The sequence below is a fragment of the Nicotiana tabacum genome, chromosome 4 (assembly GCF_000715075.1).
Source record: "Nicotiana tabacum cultivar K326 chromosome 4, ASM71507v2, whole genome shotgun sequence".
Lineage (NCBI taxonomy): Eukaryota > Viridiplantae > Streptophyta > Magnoliopsida > Solanales > Solanaceae > Nicotiana > Nicotiana tabacum.
Genome location: NC_134083.1, coordinates 41,466,691 through 41,484,443, shown reverse-complemented (window position 1 = coordinate 41,484,443; position 17,753 = coordinate 41,466,691). Strand labels below are relative to the sequence as shown.

The following is a 17,753-nucleotide window of genomic DNA, read 5'->3' as shown; positions in this document are numbered from 1 at the left end:
TCTCCAAGTTGCAATATGAAATCGCTCTAAGAAAATATTTGGTCGAAAAGGTCATATACTATATACTCCTAGTAGATTAGGAAGGATTACACATGACACTCGTCAGACAATGACAGTTATTTTAATCTGGTTCTTATCCATAAATCTCTCCTTCTGATTAGATATACGTATAGACTCGTTTTAGTAGCAAGATATCTATATTACGAAACCATAAATAAATAAAATAAATAGAAGTAAGTGACTACCTCTTACAATATTTTGGTTTAGTAAAAGTCAAGGGATATTTCACAATCCTTATCGCAATTGAGAAGAGGTCAGTTCATAAAATAGAAGTAGTGGATTTCATGATTTAAAAGAAGAGACAATAAACATAAAGGACTAAAAGAAAGAGACCATTTTTGGTTCTTTTCCTCAAAACAAAGAATCTTCAAATGAGACCCTACCCCTTAGATTGATGTGTGCATTTTTGTCCAATTGCCCATGAATGTTGCCAAATAGTACTCTAGCACAAAGGGCTTTAACATCATTATTACTATTGAATTTCCCTGGGGACAAAAGCACTTTTTGTTTTTGATAATTGATAGTGTCCACTTGCATGCTTTGGTGATGCTTTAGGTCACTCTCGTACACTTGGTGTGGTTGAAAGGTCTCTTTTGTTCATCAATCTTGCTCAAACTATCACTTCATTATAATTAATAGGTGAAAAAGTTTGATATATTCAGAGGTCTTTTGATTTTTCTTCCTTAAAACTTTTTTCTTCTAAGAAATATACTATGTTGACTTCTCCTTTGCTCTTTAATTATTATTATTAGGAGTATTAGTAGTTTTTTGGGTTTTGCCCTGACAGAAGTCTTGAAACTAAGGCCATAGTTCCCATTATCAAAGTTGCGTTCTGTAATCTAAAATTAAAAATTGGATTCGAAATGCTGTTTTCATAGCTTTATTGGATCCTATTGCATCTTCTATATTTTCTTACTTTGATTTTCGTTTTTTTGGTTCTTCCACCCTAGCTTTATGCGGCATTTTATAGCATTAAAAATATGCTGTGGTGATCAGCGGAGCCACATGTACCCAAAGGGGTCAACCAACAATCTTTCGTCGGAAAATTATAATGTGTAGGTGGGTAATTTTTTTTAAATATGTATACATACTATATACTATATATTGAGACCTCTTGATTTTTTTGTGAGTTTATTTATTTATATTTTGATTCCTTTTGAGAAAAATTCCGGCTCCGCCACTGACGGTGACGAGCACAATTACCTCACATTTTAGTCGCGTCCAATGTTAAACCCTTTGATTTCTTTTTATTTTTCTGAACAAGGATTTGACATGGAACTCAATAGCGAATTTGAATATTTTTCCATCGCTGTCCCCAACACCAATGCACCCTATTCAGCCACGTTTCTATCATTAGGGAGGAAGATTGACCTTTCAAACTCCATATTCAATTGTATGTATGGAATTGGCTTCATTGATTTGTTCTGGATCAAAACGTCGAGGAACGCACTACGTTTCTGCTTGACCGACGGTGTTCAGAGAAATGTAAAATAATATCATATGTATATAATACACACGTATATAATACACACATGGCGGATTTACCTTAGGCCAACGTGACTTTTGGCCATTAGATCAGCAATGACCTAGACATATTCTTGTGACAATAAATATTTACTCTACGGTTAGTTGTATGTACTATTTTTTCTCTTTTTCCTTCCATCTCCTTTATAGCCAATAAAATTAATTAAGAATAACATACGAACTTTTAGTGATTATTAGGTACTTTATAATAAAAAAATATTTAGTATTTTTTTAATGAGGTTTGAATATTTTTCTAAAAATAAAGTTCATCGAAAAGAATTGTAGTAATATATTTGAGTTGTGTTTTATTAATATGATTCTCAAGAATATTTTGAATTATAATCTCTTGGCTACTGACAGAATTTCTAACTTTGACATTCTTAGTTTATATGAAGATGGACTAATGTCCAAAAACTTTTTTTAGTCATTATTGGTTCCTGATCTGCCCTATTAAACATTTCTCAATAAATTCCTGATATTGTAAAATTTTGGTTTTTAGAGCGCAGCAGCCAGGGAAAATTGCAAATCTCATCTCATTTTCAATTCTGGGAAAAGTAAACAGGTAATTTCAGCAGACTACTGTGTAAAGATCCCTTCATTTAAAGGAAGAACCTTGTCCATCTCATAGAGCCCAAAAGTAGAACACGCAAAAGCCCAACAGAGAAAGTACCAGCTGGGAAATTTGTTATAATCTGTATTCGAAAGTATAATTTCTGCAAAAATAAAATGAAACCAGAAACCAAAGACAGAAATAGATTGAAATTAATAACGTTCCGAGCCCAACAAAAAATTGTGTTTCCTTAAGGAATTTAACCCCCTCACTATTACCCAAGGTTGTTGGATTAATTCTTCCCAGGATAGAACGGAACAACTATTCTGTAATACCGGTAATGAAAATTACAGAATTTCGTCGAACTCAACAAACGGCAGTAAAGCACACTGATGCTTACGTTTTTGCTTTTGGAAAACAAACACAGAAATGCAGAAGAGAGAGGGGAGAGTATGCAAATTTTCGATGGTCGGAAAGTGAGACCAAACCTTTGAATTTATAGCCAAATAATCTGGGTTGAATAGGTGCGAAAGTAATTATTCACATGAAAACGGGAAATAAATTTGGTCCAAAAAATTATCAATCAATCATATCAATAATCCGAAGCCCAAGCCGAGCGAGGGACAACGACGACGGCGCGAGGCACCAGTTCTTCTTAACTCTTTAAGAGCTAGAAGATGTGCTTCTCTATATAAGCACAAAGATTTTCTTTCCTTCTTCCAATTAGGGACAAAGTACATTAGTAAAGGAAACAATTCAAACTTTTCGTTTCCCTCATAATCTTTTCCCTCAATTTCTCATTCACACCTATTTATCTAATTAGATTTAAAAAAATCCAACAATCCCCCACATGAATGGGGAATAGTTATCTGGAAATATGCATGCATGAAAAATTGTGTGATTTACAAGCAAGGATTAATTGCATCTAGATAATTAGGTTTTTCTTTGAACTTTTCATAGTGAACTTGTGTCGGATATACTCGGTCAATCGGTAGATTTGATATCTTTGAACCGTCAAACTTTGGTATATACCTAGACAGTCATAAGTCACACAATCAACCCTTTAACCGCCTTTGGTTCTCATTGTTGTGTTCGTTTCAGCCATGAACAAAGCCTGGTTCATAAGTGCGTAGAGAACTAGCCTTACAAAATTCTCCTTGAAGCGGCTTACACTTCATACTTATATAGGTGATTCCTAAACGTGTTGTCCCATAGATTCACTATTTGATATACTCCGTATCAAATGAGCCTTAACGCTTTATCCTTAGTACTGAACATTGTCTCATCACGAGAATAGACCAAATTTTTGACAATGTTGTACCGTCACAAATGACTTTGTTGATCTCCTTGAACCTAGATCTTGGGATCTTCAGTCTTCTAGGTAGAGTTACCGCCACAGTGACTTGTCCTCGGCCATAGTCCCATTTCCTTTGATGATTTATCAACCGCCTCTCTATTTAGGCCTTTTGTAAGTGGATCCGAAATATTATCTTTTGACTTTACGTAGGCAATTGCGATAATTTTACTAGAGAGTAGTTGTCTAATGGTATTATGTCTTCGTCATATGTGACGAGATTTTCCGTTATACATAACGCTTCCAGCCCTTTCTATTGTTGCTTGACTATCGCAATGTATGCATATAGAAGCCACTGGTTTGGGCCAAAACGGAATAACTTTCAAGAAATTCCGGAGCCAATCAGCTTCTTCTCCAGCCTTATCTAAAGCTATAAACTCAGACTCCATTGTAGAGCGAGCAAAACATGTTTGTTTGGATGATTTCCAAGAAACCTCTCCTCCATCAATTGTAAAAACATATCCACTTGTGGAATTTATTTCTAATGACCCAGTGATCCAATTTGCATCACTATATCCTTCAATTACCGCAGGATACTTATTTTAATTCAAAGCATAATCTTGGGTATGCCTTATATATCCCAAAACTCGTTTCATTGCCATCCAATGAGTTTGGTTGGGATTACTTGTGTAACGACTCAGTTTAATTACTGCACAAGTTATATCAGGATGTGTACAATTCAGGATGTACATTAAACTTCCCAACACATGAGCATAATCCAATTGAGATCTGATTTGACTTAGATTCTTTGTAAGAGCCACATTTACATCAATCGGGGTCTTTGCGACTTTGAAATCTAAATTGAGATTGAGACAATGCTAGTCCTTGAGGAGTCCTATGAATTTTAATTCCCAGAATTAAATGAGAAACTCCTAAGTCTTTTATATCAAACTTGCTAGCAAGCATACGCTTAGTAGCATTTATATCTGCAATGTCTTTGCTCATTATTAACATGTCATAAATATATAAATATACAATGACTATATGATTTGGAGTGTTTTTAATGTAAGCACATTTATCATACTCATTAATCTTAAATCCATTTGTCAACATTGTTTGATCAAATTTCCCATGCCATTGTTTGAGTGCTTGTTTCAATCCGTAAAGTGACTTAACAAGTTGGCACACCTTCTTTTCTTTTCCGGGAACCATGAACCCTTCAGGTTATTCCATATAAATTTCTTCCTCCAAGTCTCCATTTAAGAAGGTTGTCTTCACATCCATCTGATGGATTTCAAGACCATACACGACGGCTAATACTATTAACACCCAAATAGATGTAATCCTTGTTACCGGTGAGTATGTATCAAAATAATCAAGACTTTCTCATTGTCTAAACCCTTTGACAACTAATCTTGCCTTATATTTGTCAATAGTACCATCAGCTTTCATTTTAATTTTGAAAATCCACTTAGAACCCAAAGGTTTATTTCTTGGAGGAAGATCAACCAATTCCCAAGTGTGATTACTTAATATGGATTCTATCTCACTATTGACTGCTTCTTTCTAATATTGTACTTTCGAGAAAGACATTGCTTCTTTAAATATTTGAGGCTCATTTTCTAATAAAAATATTAGAAAGTCTGGTCCAAAGGATGTAGTTGTCCTTTGACGTTTACTACGTCTTGGATTTTCCTCATTAAACGTACTTTCCTTTTCTTCTTCTCGAGGTCGCTTAGATTTTTCAATAGACGACTTACACTCATATTTATATGGATAAATATTCTCAAAGAATTCAACATTATCGGATTCGATTACCGTATTAATATGAATGTCGGGATTTTCTGATTTATGAACCAGAAAGCGATATGCCTTACTATTTCTTGCATATCCTACGAATTTTCGGTCCAATTTTCACCCTTTTGGGTTTAGGAATTTGCACTTTAGCCAAACATCCCCATACTTTAAAATATTTTAAGTTGGGTTTCCTACCTTTCCATTTTTCATATGGAATGGATTGAGTTTTGTTATGGGGAAATCGGTTGAGTATTTGATTGGTTGTAAGAATAGCTTCCCCTCACAAGTTCTAGGGTAAACCCGAACTTATCAACAAGGCATTCAACATCTCCTTTAACGTTCTATTCTTTCTTTCCGCAATTTCATTAGATTTCGGTGAGTAAGGGGCAATTGTTTGGTGAATAATGTCATATTCCAAACATATTTCTTCAAAAGGAGATTCATATTCACCACCCCTATCACTTCTTATCATTTTGATCTTTTTGTTTAGTTGCGTTTCAACTTCATTTTTATATTGCTTGAATGCCTCAATTGCTTCATCTTTACCATTAAGTAAGTAAATATAACAATATCTAGTACTGTCGTTAATAAAAGTTATGAAATACTTTTTTTCACCGCGAGATGGTATTGACTTCATGTCGTAAATATCCGTGTGAATTAAGTCTAAATGATTTGAATTCCTTTCAACCGACCTAAAAGGATATTTAACATACTTAGATTCCGCACATATTTGACATTTCAAATTATCGCATTCAAATTTAGGCAATACTTCCAAGTTAATCACTTTTCGTATAGTTTTGAAGTTGACGTGACCTAAACGTGTATGCCATAAATTATTTGACTCAAGTAAGTAAGAAGAAGCTTGAACTTTATTTATATCAATAGCTATTACATTCAACTTGAAAAGGCCCTCAGTTAGGTAACATTTTCCTACATACACGTCATTCTTACTTATTACAACTTTTTCGGAAACAAAGACATACTTAAATCCATTCTTGATAAGAAGTCTAGCAGAGACCAAATTCTTGCGAATTTCAGGAACATGAAGAACATTGTTTAGAGTCACAACTTTGCCCGAAGTCATCTTCAAAGCTATCTTCCCAACTCCTTTAATTTTTGTTGTTGTGGAGTTTCCCAAAAAGATAGTCTCGTCGGGCTCTGCGGGAACATAAGAGGCAAATAATTCTTTGTTAGCACAAACATGGCGAGTGCCTCCAGAATCAATCCACCACTCATTGGGATTTCCTACCAAGCTGCATTCAGATAGCATGGCACATAAGTCCTCCATTTCATCATTCTTTTCAACCATGTTTGCTTGACTCTTCTTCTTGTCTTTCTTCGGTGCACGACAATCCACAGCCTTATGTCCAACCTTTCCACAGTTGTGGCAATTACCTTTGAACTTCTTCTTGCTCGAGTAATTCTTTGGACCAAACGACTTCTTTCTCTTTCTGTTGCATGTAGACACTTCCTCAACAATATTTGCTCTCATTATTGTTGATTTACCACGAGACTTCTTCTCAACAGCCTTGTTGTCCTCTTCAATCCGTAGACGAACAATAAGGTCTTCAAGCGTCATCTCCTTGCGCTTATGTTTCAAGTAATTCTTAAATTCCTTCCACAGCGGAGGCAATTTTTCAATAAATGCCGCAACTTGAAACGCTTCATTTATGACCATACCTTCAATCATAAATTTATAATTAGTAAAATAATCGATATCTTGAATAAGAATATTGACTCTGTTTATACCTTCAGCAAGGTGGTCATGAACAATAACTTGCAATTCTTAGACTTGCGTTATGACAGATTTGCCGTCAACCATTTTAAAATCCAGCAATTTAGCGGCTACAAACTTCTTAAGTCCAGCATCTTTAGTCTTGTACTTCTTTTCAAGAGCATTCCACAATTCTCTTGATGTTTTCATGACGCTATAAACATTGTACAAGCCGTCTTCCAAGCAACTTAAAATATAATTTTTTTCATAAGAAGTGAGAATGCTTCCATGCCTCCGTGACCACAAATCGCTCATTTTCAGGAATTTCTTCTCCCAGAACTGGAACGCCCTCGCTGATAAAGCGCTGTAAACTGAGCGTGGTCAGGTAGAAGAACATTTTCTGCTGACAATGCTTAAAGTCCACACCGAAAAACTTTTCGAGTTTTTCTGCCGGTGCCATCTCCGGTGCATGAGTTGTGCGACTTGAAGACGCAGTAGCCATTGCAGCAGAACTATTGTGTTGTTCCGTATTTGTTGTTATTTTTCTGTAAAAGAAATTGACACAACCAGAATTAGTAAGTCAATGAAATTTTTATATCTTCAAACCGAATACAAACAACCGAGTAGAAAATTACAAGATTTTAATCTCGGATACTTTAATCTCCAAAACGGGAGTAGAAAATCGCTAGGATTTTAGTCTCCCACAGCAGAAAATAAAATGAACACAAATTATAAAAAATATTAAATCCCTTAAGCTTGTTATATTCTGTATTCGAAAATATAATTTCTACAAAATAAAATGAAACTAGAAACCAAAGGCAGAAATAGAATGAAATGAATAACGTCCCGAGCCCAACAGAAAATTATGTTTCCTTAAGTAATTTAATCCCCTCAGTAAAGCACATTGATGCTTACGCTTTTGCTTTTGGAAAACAAATGCAGAAATGGAGAAGAGAGAGGGGAGAGTATGCAAATTTTGGTGGTCAGAAAGTGAGACCAAACCTTTGAATTTATAGCCAAATAATCTGGGAAATGGAGCGAGCGACGACGATGGTGCGAAGTATCAGTTCTTTTTAACTTTTTAAGAGCTAGAAGATGTGCTTCTCTATATAAGCACAAAAATTTTCTTTTCTACTTCCAATGAGGGACAAAGTGCATTAGTAAAAGAAATTATTTCAAATTTTTCATTTCCCTCCTAATCTTTTCCCTCCATTTCCATTCACACCTCTTTATCTAATTAATCTAATTAGATAAAAAACCCAACAAAATTTTCATAATTGACATATCCCATAATTATCCCCTAAAAATTCTCCGATTTGTAATTATTGATGACAACTAAAACAATATCTTATAACCACGTTGATATATCAAAAAATCTCATATTTCTCTATCTGAGCGAAATTAATCAACCAAATTAAAAAGACCCAAAAGTTTATTGGATACTTTGAAAGAATCATTATCCAAAGAAAACCCCAAAGAAAATATAAAGTACTACATATTTCTTCTGTATATAGTATATTTGTTAATAATATTTCTTCTTTTTTTCAGTTCAATGTTTGTATACTATATACTATATATAGATAATATATATATATATATATATATATATATATATATATATATATATATATATATATATATATATATATATATATAATATACAATAATACATCATATAAAAACTTGGGGAGAAGTAAATACATTTTGCTGATAGAGTGATAAAGAAGAAGCAAATTTGGGGAAACAAATATAATGTATATATGATAAATATATACAATAACACAATATATAGTATATATAATATAAAATAATACATTGTCAAAAAAATTGGGGAAAGCAAACACTTTTGGCAGCAAAAATCCGAAGCCTTTAGTGAGAATTTTTTTTGAAAACGTTCTAGAATTTAAAACTGAAAAGGCATGTTTCTTTTAAGGGTGAATATGCTTTGATTGTATTAATGATTAATACAGTGATGGTTGAGATATTATAGGAGTCTAAAAAAATTAGATAATGTGTAACTGACCACTTAATAATTTGTTTGTACCATTATCCCATGTTTAGGGGAGCAATTTTCGGAGTTTATGAACTTAATAATCTAATTAAAAACTTAGAAAGTTGTAATAAATTATATTTGTGAAATTTTCTAAAACAAGTTATATCTTTTATAAGTAATTGTTAAAGAAGTTGTATTATGTGTAAATTTCTCAAAATAATTTGTTTAATTCATATTCCATTTATTAGGTAGCATAGATTCCTAGTTAAGTGACATATAGTCCTATTTACTAAACTTAAATTTATGCTCAGTCAACCGATTTAAGATGAATGCAAATTGCAAGTCGTATATAAAAAAAATTTCAAAGGAAATTTAAATGGGTAATATAATAATGCATCTAAACTGACTATATGACCAAGTTCAGTTTAATGTCTTATCTATATAAGCAAATGTCTAATGTCTTAAAGATACGAGGAACAAGACAATTGAGCAATGGCTTCTAAAGAAGAGGGTAGCAGCAAGTCAACCAACCCAGCACTGGATCCGGATCTGGACAACCCGGATAATCCGGGTCTGGAATTTGCCCAGTTTGCAGCAGGCTGCGTCTGGGGAGTGGAATTGGCATTCCAGAGGGTCGAAGGAGTAGTGAAGACGGAGGTAGGCTACTCTCAGGGCCATGTCCACGACCCAAATTACAAGCTCGTTTGCTCCGGTACCACCGACCATGCAGAGGTGATTCGGATCCAGTTTGACCCGAATGTCTGCCCATATACCAATCTGCTTTCTCTCTTTTGGAGTCGTCATGATCCCACCACTCTAAATCGCCAGGTATCAAATTCCTTCATCTCAATAATAAAATAATGTTACTGTGTTTGTACTACGAAGAGAATATACAATTTAGGTAACTTTGCATGATCCTTAGTTGTAATGTTATATAGTTGTCGCTCTGAATCTGATTTCACTATGTGCTTAGTTATTTAGTTTGACGACTGACGGAGCGGAGCCAGAGTGTGCTATGCGGGTTCCGTCAAACCCACTAGCTTTTTTTGTTCAAATCTTGTATTTGTCTAAAATATTTATTGAATATGCGCAAATTATTAATGTAGAACCCATTAAATTAAAAGCAGTACAATCCCGAACTCATAAGATTTAAATCTCAGCTTCGCCGTACATTATGTTTTATGTATTCATTTTGCTAACGTAGATAAGAAATCAAATAGTCAATTCATCATCATCATTTGCTTTTTTTAGATCAAAACAAGTGAATCCTCATACCATTATATAATATTGTGTTTCGGGAAGCTTTTGTTGATTGAAAAAACAAGGATTAGTTATATAAAGTTAAGCAAAAGTTTCTATCCCATGCTGTTGTAACTGATGCTTCAATTTTCGTACGGCACACCATTTACACTCCAAGGTTATACTCTTTCTTTGTCCCGTAGAGTTTTTGAATAAGTAAAATGCATTACCTAACTTGGCAGCTTCATGTGGCAAGAACATCTTAGGAGTTAGGACTCCATCTGATTCTATTAACGATGTAAGGGAAGTTTTTACTGGGAAATTAGCAGAAACAAGTAGTGATCACATAGAAGTAAAATATTGTTAAGTTTCTTCCTCCTTCTTCCTCTGTTTTATATTTCCTTGGGCATCAGCTATCGAAAGGATTTCCTCATGGCAGACTTAATTATTGAACACTCATGATTATCTTAGGATCTATCACACAGGGGTGTTATTGCTGGTTGTTTTCGTGTATCCTCGACCCACTGTCTATTTTTAGTTGGCTTCAGTTACTATGTTTTTGTAATCTTGAGTGAGTTTTTGCGTCTAGCTAGAGTTTAACATTCACAAAGAGCAATATATAGATCTCATGATGATGGCTGTTGCTAGGGTAACGATGTGGGGAATCAGTACCGCTCAGGAATATACTACTATAACGATGCTCAGGCTCAACTAGCAAGGGAATCATTGGAAGCTAAGCAGAAGGAATTTACGGATAAGAAGATTGTCACAGAAATTCTTCCTGCAAAGAGATTTTATAGAGCTGAAGAGTATCACCAACAATATTTAGAAAAGGGTGGTGGCAGAGGTGCCAAGCAGTCAGCTGCAAAGGGCTGCAATGACCCAATAAGGTGCTACGGTTGACTTATTCTTTGTAGCACAAAGAACTTATGAAAGAATTGGCTAGGCATTTGTCTTTGCTTATTTCTACTCTTAAATAAATATGCCAATGGTATGTCAATGGTTCTTGATCTTTCTTACAAGTATTGTCTTTTGAGTGGAAATTATTGTCCTCTTGATCTTTATATCTCCTTATCCAGTGCCTTAACTTGTTGAAGTCCTAAGTGAGGAAGTTTGTGCCTGAAAGCAATATCAAGCATAGTAATACCATTCCTTTGGTCCTCTTGTTGGATTAAACAAGTATATGCCCAATTGTGCACATACCAACTGTTTATTTTGAAGAACGCGTGTTACAGGAAAGGAAATGTTCATTAAATCATATTCCAATGCAGTTTACAGAACATTATAATGTGACACCATGAAACAAAATGCATCTTATGTTACACATTCTTATGAGTAGTTGCCTATTACTTGCACAGAAACTAAAATAGACACTAAATGAGGCTGAGTGGATAATATGTAACTTAGAGTTCATCCTTAGGTGCCGTTGCAGGAGACCCTGTAGGATTGCTTGATGAAGTCTTGATGGGGTAAGATGGTTGCATTGCTATACCACACAACCCCTCCTCAGCATCAATTTCGCGTTGCATCCTAATGTATCCTTTTTCTCCCCATTCAGGTCCCCACGAGTTCTTCACAATCCAGTATTTGGTTCTGTCAAGGGTTGTGCCATAGCCCACAATTGCCACCCCGTGGTCCAACTCAGTACCACAGTCTCCCGTGAATACACCCTGCCATATTTACAGTTCGTAAATGTTAATTGGTCGCTCATGAGTTATGGCACCATACCTTGTTCTATTTCAATCCCATTAGAAAGGTTAAAATTGAACTCCCTGATCTAGAAGATTTGGATTATAATTATTTCCATGCTTGGACATTTTCGTGTCCCCCGCGGACTCCACAACATCGGATTGTCATGTCGTTGGTTTTGATATGTTTGGTTCTCCCAATCCGGTATACATCATTAAAGTTGGAGAAAGTAGATGGACATATCATATTCCTTTTATGAAGAAGATAAGCGTGGATCATTCAGATTATTCGGCTGCAATAATCTCGTATTTTTCAAAAACAATACTGTATGGGCAGTGGCTGATAACTGGAATTTGGGAATACTAAGGGGTCGTTTGGTAGGGTGTATAAGAATAATGTTGAATAAGGTGTCTGCAAGGGTTAGTAATGCATGTGTTATTAATACAAACATTAGTTATGCAGAGATTATTTCTTATTCATTGTTTGGTGTGGTGTATAAAAAATTAAAATGCATTGCAAAAAATTTTAAGAAAATTAGTTGTTTACAAAAACGTCCTCCATATTCTTTTGCTTTAATGGACTATAAGGATAATTTTATCTTTAACCATGCTAATTGTCATGGACTGCTTTCCATCATCGACCCATGACCCCTTGGACGCGCCCCGTGGCGTCCCGGCAAGCCTCCCAACGCCTAGCGCCACGGTCGGCCCCGCGGTCTCGGCAGCGCCAAGTGACAAGCGAGCATGCGCCTCTGTCGCCCCACCGATAATCAATGCCAGCGCCCAGCGGCTGGCCAATGCCATCAGTGTCGCGCGCACCGACAATGCCGCGCGCACAAATCATCCTGTTGCCATCAGCGCCGCACACCCAGACAGTGCCCCGCGCGCAGACCCAATGCCAAGCACCAGCGCCCAGCCGCTGGCAGATCCAAATAGTGCCGCGCGCGCCCACAGCAATGCGCGCGCAGACCCTGCTGCTCAAGACAAAGTTGCTGCCATCGGACTTGCTTCCATAGAAGACTAAGTCCTTTTCATTGTAATTATAGAGTAGTTTTACTTCATTCATTTTCAGTGTGCTTCTACAGCTTTCTTAGGTCAACTCATGTAACTTTGGTTTATTTTTTTAAAGTATTATTAAGGGGGACCAAAGCATTCAAACATTCAAGCATTCAAACAATTCTCTGTACTGGTGTCTCTCCCCCTCGACACCGCATTTCATCTTGTAATAGCTTTCATCATCATCAATAAAATCATCAGCTTTCATCATCAGTTGCTCATTTTCCGCTGCTCAATTGCTCACGACATTGGCTTTCCCGTACGGCACTGACAATCTAGTCTAGCGTACGGCGAGGGCCTCAGCTGGCGCATAGCAACCGCACTGACATCGGTTGCTTAGCCTTACGTCGCCCTTCCAAGGAACTTCAGGAAGGCGCCGCGTAACAGTTGGTATCAGAGCCTAGGCTCGACATCGGACGAGGGAACTCATTGGCATCATCATCACCATTTCTGACCATGGTGAATCACGGGGATCGCATCACGACCCTAGAAGAGACGGTTGACGCATTACGGCCCATCGTGGATACGTTGCCTGATCTAAAAACCAGCCTAGTGCAAAGGTTGGACGACCTGGACCGCAGAATGCGGCAGGCCGAAAATGACATAGCAAACATCAGTCAAGACTCTGAGGAAGACCGACAAACGGCTGCCGTCGAGGCAACCAAAATTCATGGCCAATTCGAGGACCTCCAACAGGAGCGTGCTGAGGATTTAGCCCATCGGGAACTAGAGGCAGACAGACTGACAGTCATGCAGCAAACCATAGACAACTTGACAGGCCAGCTCAATGTTGTCAATGCTGCACTACAAAGCCTGCTCAAAGGAGGCGAAAACCACATCAGGGGTGCCATGAACATTGGCCCCACTCCACAAAAGTTAAAAATTCCGGAGCCCAAGCCATACAACGGAGCCCGGGATGCTAAAGAAGTGAAAAATTTCATCTTCGACATCGAACAATACTTCGATGCCGTTGGACATTTGGAAGAATCCAAAAAGGTAGCAACTGCTGCCATGTATCTTCAAGGCGATGCAAAACTCTGGTGGCGAGTCAAATACGAAGCCATCAGGGCCGGTGAGGATACTCTCCAGACATGGGCAGAACTGAAGGCCGCCATACGCCTGCAGTTCTTCCCCGAAAACGTGGAATACAATGCACGGAGAAAGTTGCGTGAACTCCGCCACACCAGGTCGGTGCGGGACTACGTGCGTGAATTCTCCGTACTCATGCTAAACATACGGGATATGGGGGACAAAGACAAATTGTTCGCATTCATAGAAGGTTTGAAACCTCATGCTCGTATGGAACTGCAAAGACAACGGGTAGATACCCTGCCCAAGGCCATTCAAGCTGCAGAGTGCCTTGGGGATTATCAGTTGGAAACTCAGAAGGATAGGCCCCAGCCGCCTGTCCGAGGGGGATACAACGGGAGCCAACCTAGCAACGGTGGCCCCAACAGAAACGGAGGAGATCGAGGTACATCCAAATCCAAGACTCCTTTCTCAAGCAGTAACACTACTGCATCAGTCAACAATCATCAGGGGAGAAAGCCCCCATCAGAATGCCGTCATTGCGGCGGGGAACATTGGAACAATCAATGCCCCAATACACAAGTCAATGCTTAACAAACTGTTGACGATGACGAGACAGATATCGACAACTCAGACGGCGCCGATCAAGTAGGTGCCTTCAACGCATTTGTCGGCTCCATTCATGACACCTTGGCGGGAACCAGCACTGGCAACCCCAAGAAGAAGGCATTCCCAATCGACAAGAAAGGGAAAGGAAAGGCGGACGAGAGGCCTCCCACATCACAAAAGAGGACCTTAATGTTCGTTGACATGAAAGTAAACGGCAGACCTATTCGGGCATTGATAGACACGGGTGCTAGCCACAACTACCTGGCCTCAACTCAGGTGCAATGCCTCGGTCTAGCAGTGCAAAAATGCAAGGGTCCTGTCAAGGCTATCAACAGTCCATCTCAGCAAGTGAGTGGAATAGCCAAAGAAGCGCCAATCCAGCTTGGCCCATACAAGGGAATACTCGACCTACGCATAGCTATCATCGATGACTTCGAACTGATAGTGGGATTGGAATTCCTCAGGCAGACCAACACCATCCCGGTACCATATGCCAACATGCTCCTAATGATGGGAGACAACGGGGCCAAATCCCATACCATACCGTGCATATCCAAGAAGATGGCCGCTGGAAACATCACGGCCATGCAGTTTAAGGAGGGAATCAACAGACCTGAACCCACAGTTCCGGCTGCCCTCAACATCATCAAACAAGCATCACATCATCGGGGTCCAACAGCTCATGGCGCCCCTCAATGTGTGAAGACTTGTCAAGCATTCCCAAAGGACAAGTCGGATCACCCAGCACAAGCAGGACTCTTGGAGCCGCTACCTGTCCCACAGAGACCTTGGGAAAGCATTTCCCTGAATTTCATCACAGGATTACCCAAGGTCGGAAATCATGCAACCATCATGGTGGTAGTAGACCTGTTTTCCAAGTATGCTACCTTCATCGCAGCCCCACGGAACATGTCGGCAGAAGAAACAGCTCGACTCTTCTTCTCCCATGTTGTCAAACATTGGGGTATGCCCAGCAACATCATCAGTGACTGTGACCCACACTTCACTAGCAAGTTTTGGACCCAACTCTTCAGTTGCCTCGGATCCAAATTGAGTTACAACTCAAACCATCATCATCAGCAAACACATGATCAAACAGACCGGTTCAATGATATGCTGGAGGAATATCTCCGCCAATTTGCTACCGGGTCACAAACACATTGGGTGAAGCTTCTGGATGCTGCTCAGCTGTGTTTCAATTCACAAAAGTGCGCCCATACAAAAAAAAGCGCTTTTGAAATTGTTACCGGACAGCAACCGCTACTCCCACATAATGTGAATGCACCAACCATACCATCATCTCATCGAGCTGCCAGTTTCTTTACAGAATGGGAACAAACTTTGAAGATAGTGCGGAGCTATCTTGTCAGGGCCCAAGACAGGGCAACGAGGCATGCCGAACAAAACCGTCACTTTGCCCAACATCAAGCAAGGGACAAAGTGATGGTAAAAACCCCGAGGCGGAACTTGTTTGCAAAGAGGACCCAAGATCCTCGCCTATTGCCAAGCTACATCGGGACTTTTTCCATTGAAAGGCGCATCGGGAAATCCACATACCAACTGAACACACCAGCCTGGTGAAAAATCCATCCAGTCTTCCATGTCAGCCGCCTCAGGCCACTTCAGAAATGCATGGAAGATCATTCAGAAAGACATCTCACAGCACCGAGGGGAACAGACCTCCCAGCCATCAAGAGCCTGACCAACCATCATCATCCTGCAGGTAAGGCTCCGAGGACGTCGCCAACTCAGGTGGGGGAGAATGTCATGGGCTGCTTTCCATCATCGACCCATGACCCCTTGGACGCGCCCCGTGGCGTCCCGACAAGCCTCCCAACGCCTAGCGCCACGGTCGGCCCCGTGGTCTCGGCAGCGCCAAGTGACAAGAGAGCATGCACCTCTGTCGCCCCACCGATAATCAATGCCAGCGCCCAGCGGCTGGCCAATGCCATCAGTGCCGCGCGTACCGACAATGTCGCGCGCACAAATCATCCTGTTGCCATCAGCGCCGCACACCCAGACAGTGCCCCGCGCGCAGATCCAATGCCAAGCACCAGCGCCCAGCTGCTGGCAGATCCAAATAGTGCCGCACGCGCCCACAGCAATACGCGCGCAGATCCTGCTGCTCAAGACAAAGTTGCAGCCATCGGACTTGCTTCCATAGAAGACTAAGTCCTTTTCATTGTAATTATAGAGTAGTTTTACTTCATTCATTTTCAGTGTGCTTCTACAGCTTTCTTAGGTCAACTCATGTAACTTTGATTTATTTTTTTTAAGCATTATTAAGGGGGACCAAAGCATTCAAACATTCAAGCATCCAAACAATTCTCTGTACTGGTGTCTCTCCCCTCCGATACCGCATTTCATCTTGTAATAGCTTTCATCATCATCAATATAATCATCAGCTTTCATCATCAGTTGCTCATTTTCTGCTGCTCAATTGCTCACGACATTGGCTTTCCCGTACGGCACTGACAGTCTAGTCTAGCGTACGGCGAGGGCCTCAGTTGGCGCATAGCAACCGCACTGACATCGGTTGCTTAGCCTTACGTCGCCCTTCCAAGGAACTTCAGGAAGGCGCCGCGTAACAGGCATGCATTGATAGCCTTTACCTAGTATCTATGAACGTGCATAATGGCACGTGATGATTAAAATATTTATTTATATGAACGAACAATAAAATTTAATTAATGAGAGAAATTTTATGTATAATAATATAACAATCATCTAAATGCCGAAAAATATTATTACATTAGCATAATACATGAATTTAAAATAAAAGGACATCATCAAAACTTAGACAAATGATCAATTTTGTCATGTTAGTTAGATAATTATGTATTATAGTTTAAAAGTATTTAATGTAATGGTATCTTAACGAACCCTTCTTTGTGGACAATATTTTTTTGTGTATGTTTCCTCCTAATGCTTTGGTTGCTCTGCCTTATCCAGAACTCTTGTTGTCGATCTTGATATCCCTCTTGAAAGTGCAACATACAGTTGTTCGTGCAAGAAAACATACTACGGTAAATATAGTCCAATATTTAGGATGTTTGTCCTTGTTCTTTATTTATTATATTTGCAAAACATAAACATACTAAAAATTATTTTCACACTAATTTAAAAGGATATTCCTTAGTTTCGAAAGAAGAAAGTTGAATTCAGGGATAAGAATATACTTAAAAGCACATTGACCGGTA

The 17,753-nt window shown here is 38.8% G+C and overlaps 1 protein-coding gene across 1 annotated transcript; it reads left to right on the top strand.

The window, feature by feature from the left end:
• Positions 1–9,349: 9,349 nt before the first annotated feature.
• On the top strand, positions 9,350–11,235 carry LOC107826180 (peptide methionine sulfoxide reductase). The gene is made up of 2 exons (XM_075251745.1): positions 9,350–9,760; positions 10,820–11,235. Exons 1-2 carry the CDS (start codon positions 9,425–9,427, stop codon positions 11,072–11,074), a joined length of 591 nt encoding a protein of 196 aa, XP_075107846.1. The 5' UTR covers positions 9,350–9,424; the 3' UTR covers positions 11,075–11,235.
• The last annotated feature ends 6,518 nt before the right edge of the window (positions 11,236–17,753 follow it).

Excerpts from the sequence above, each read along its gene's own strand:
- LOC107826180 (XM_075251745.1), top strand. The coding sequence starts at position 9,425 with ATGGCTTCTAAAGAAGAGGGTAGCAGCAAGTCAACCAACCCAGCACTG. Across the intron at positions 9,761-10,819 it reads CCACCACTCTAAATCGCCAG|GGTAACGATGTGGGGAATCA; the intron begins GTATCAAATTCC and ends GGCTGTTGCTAG.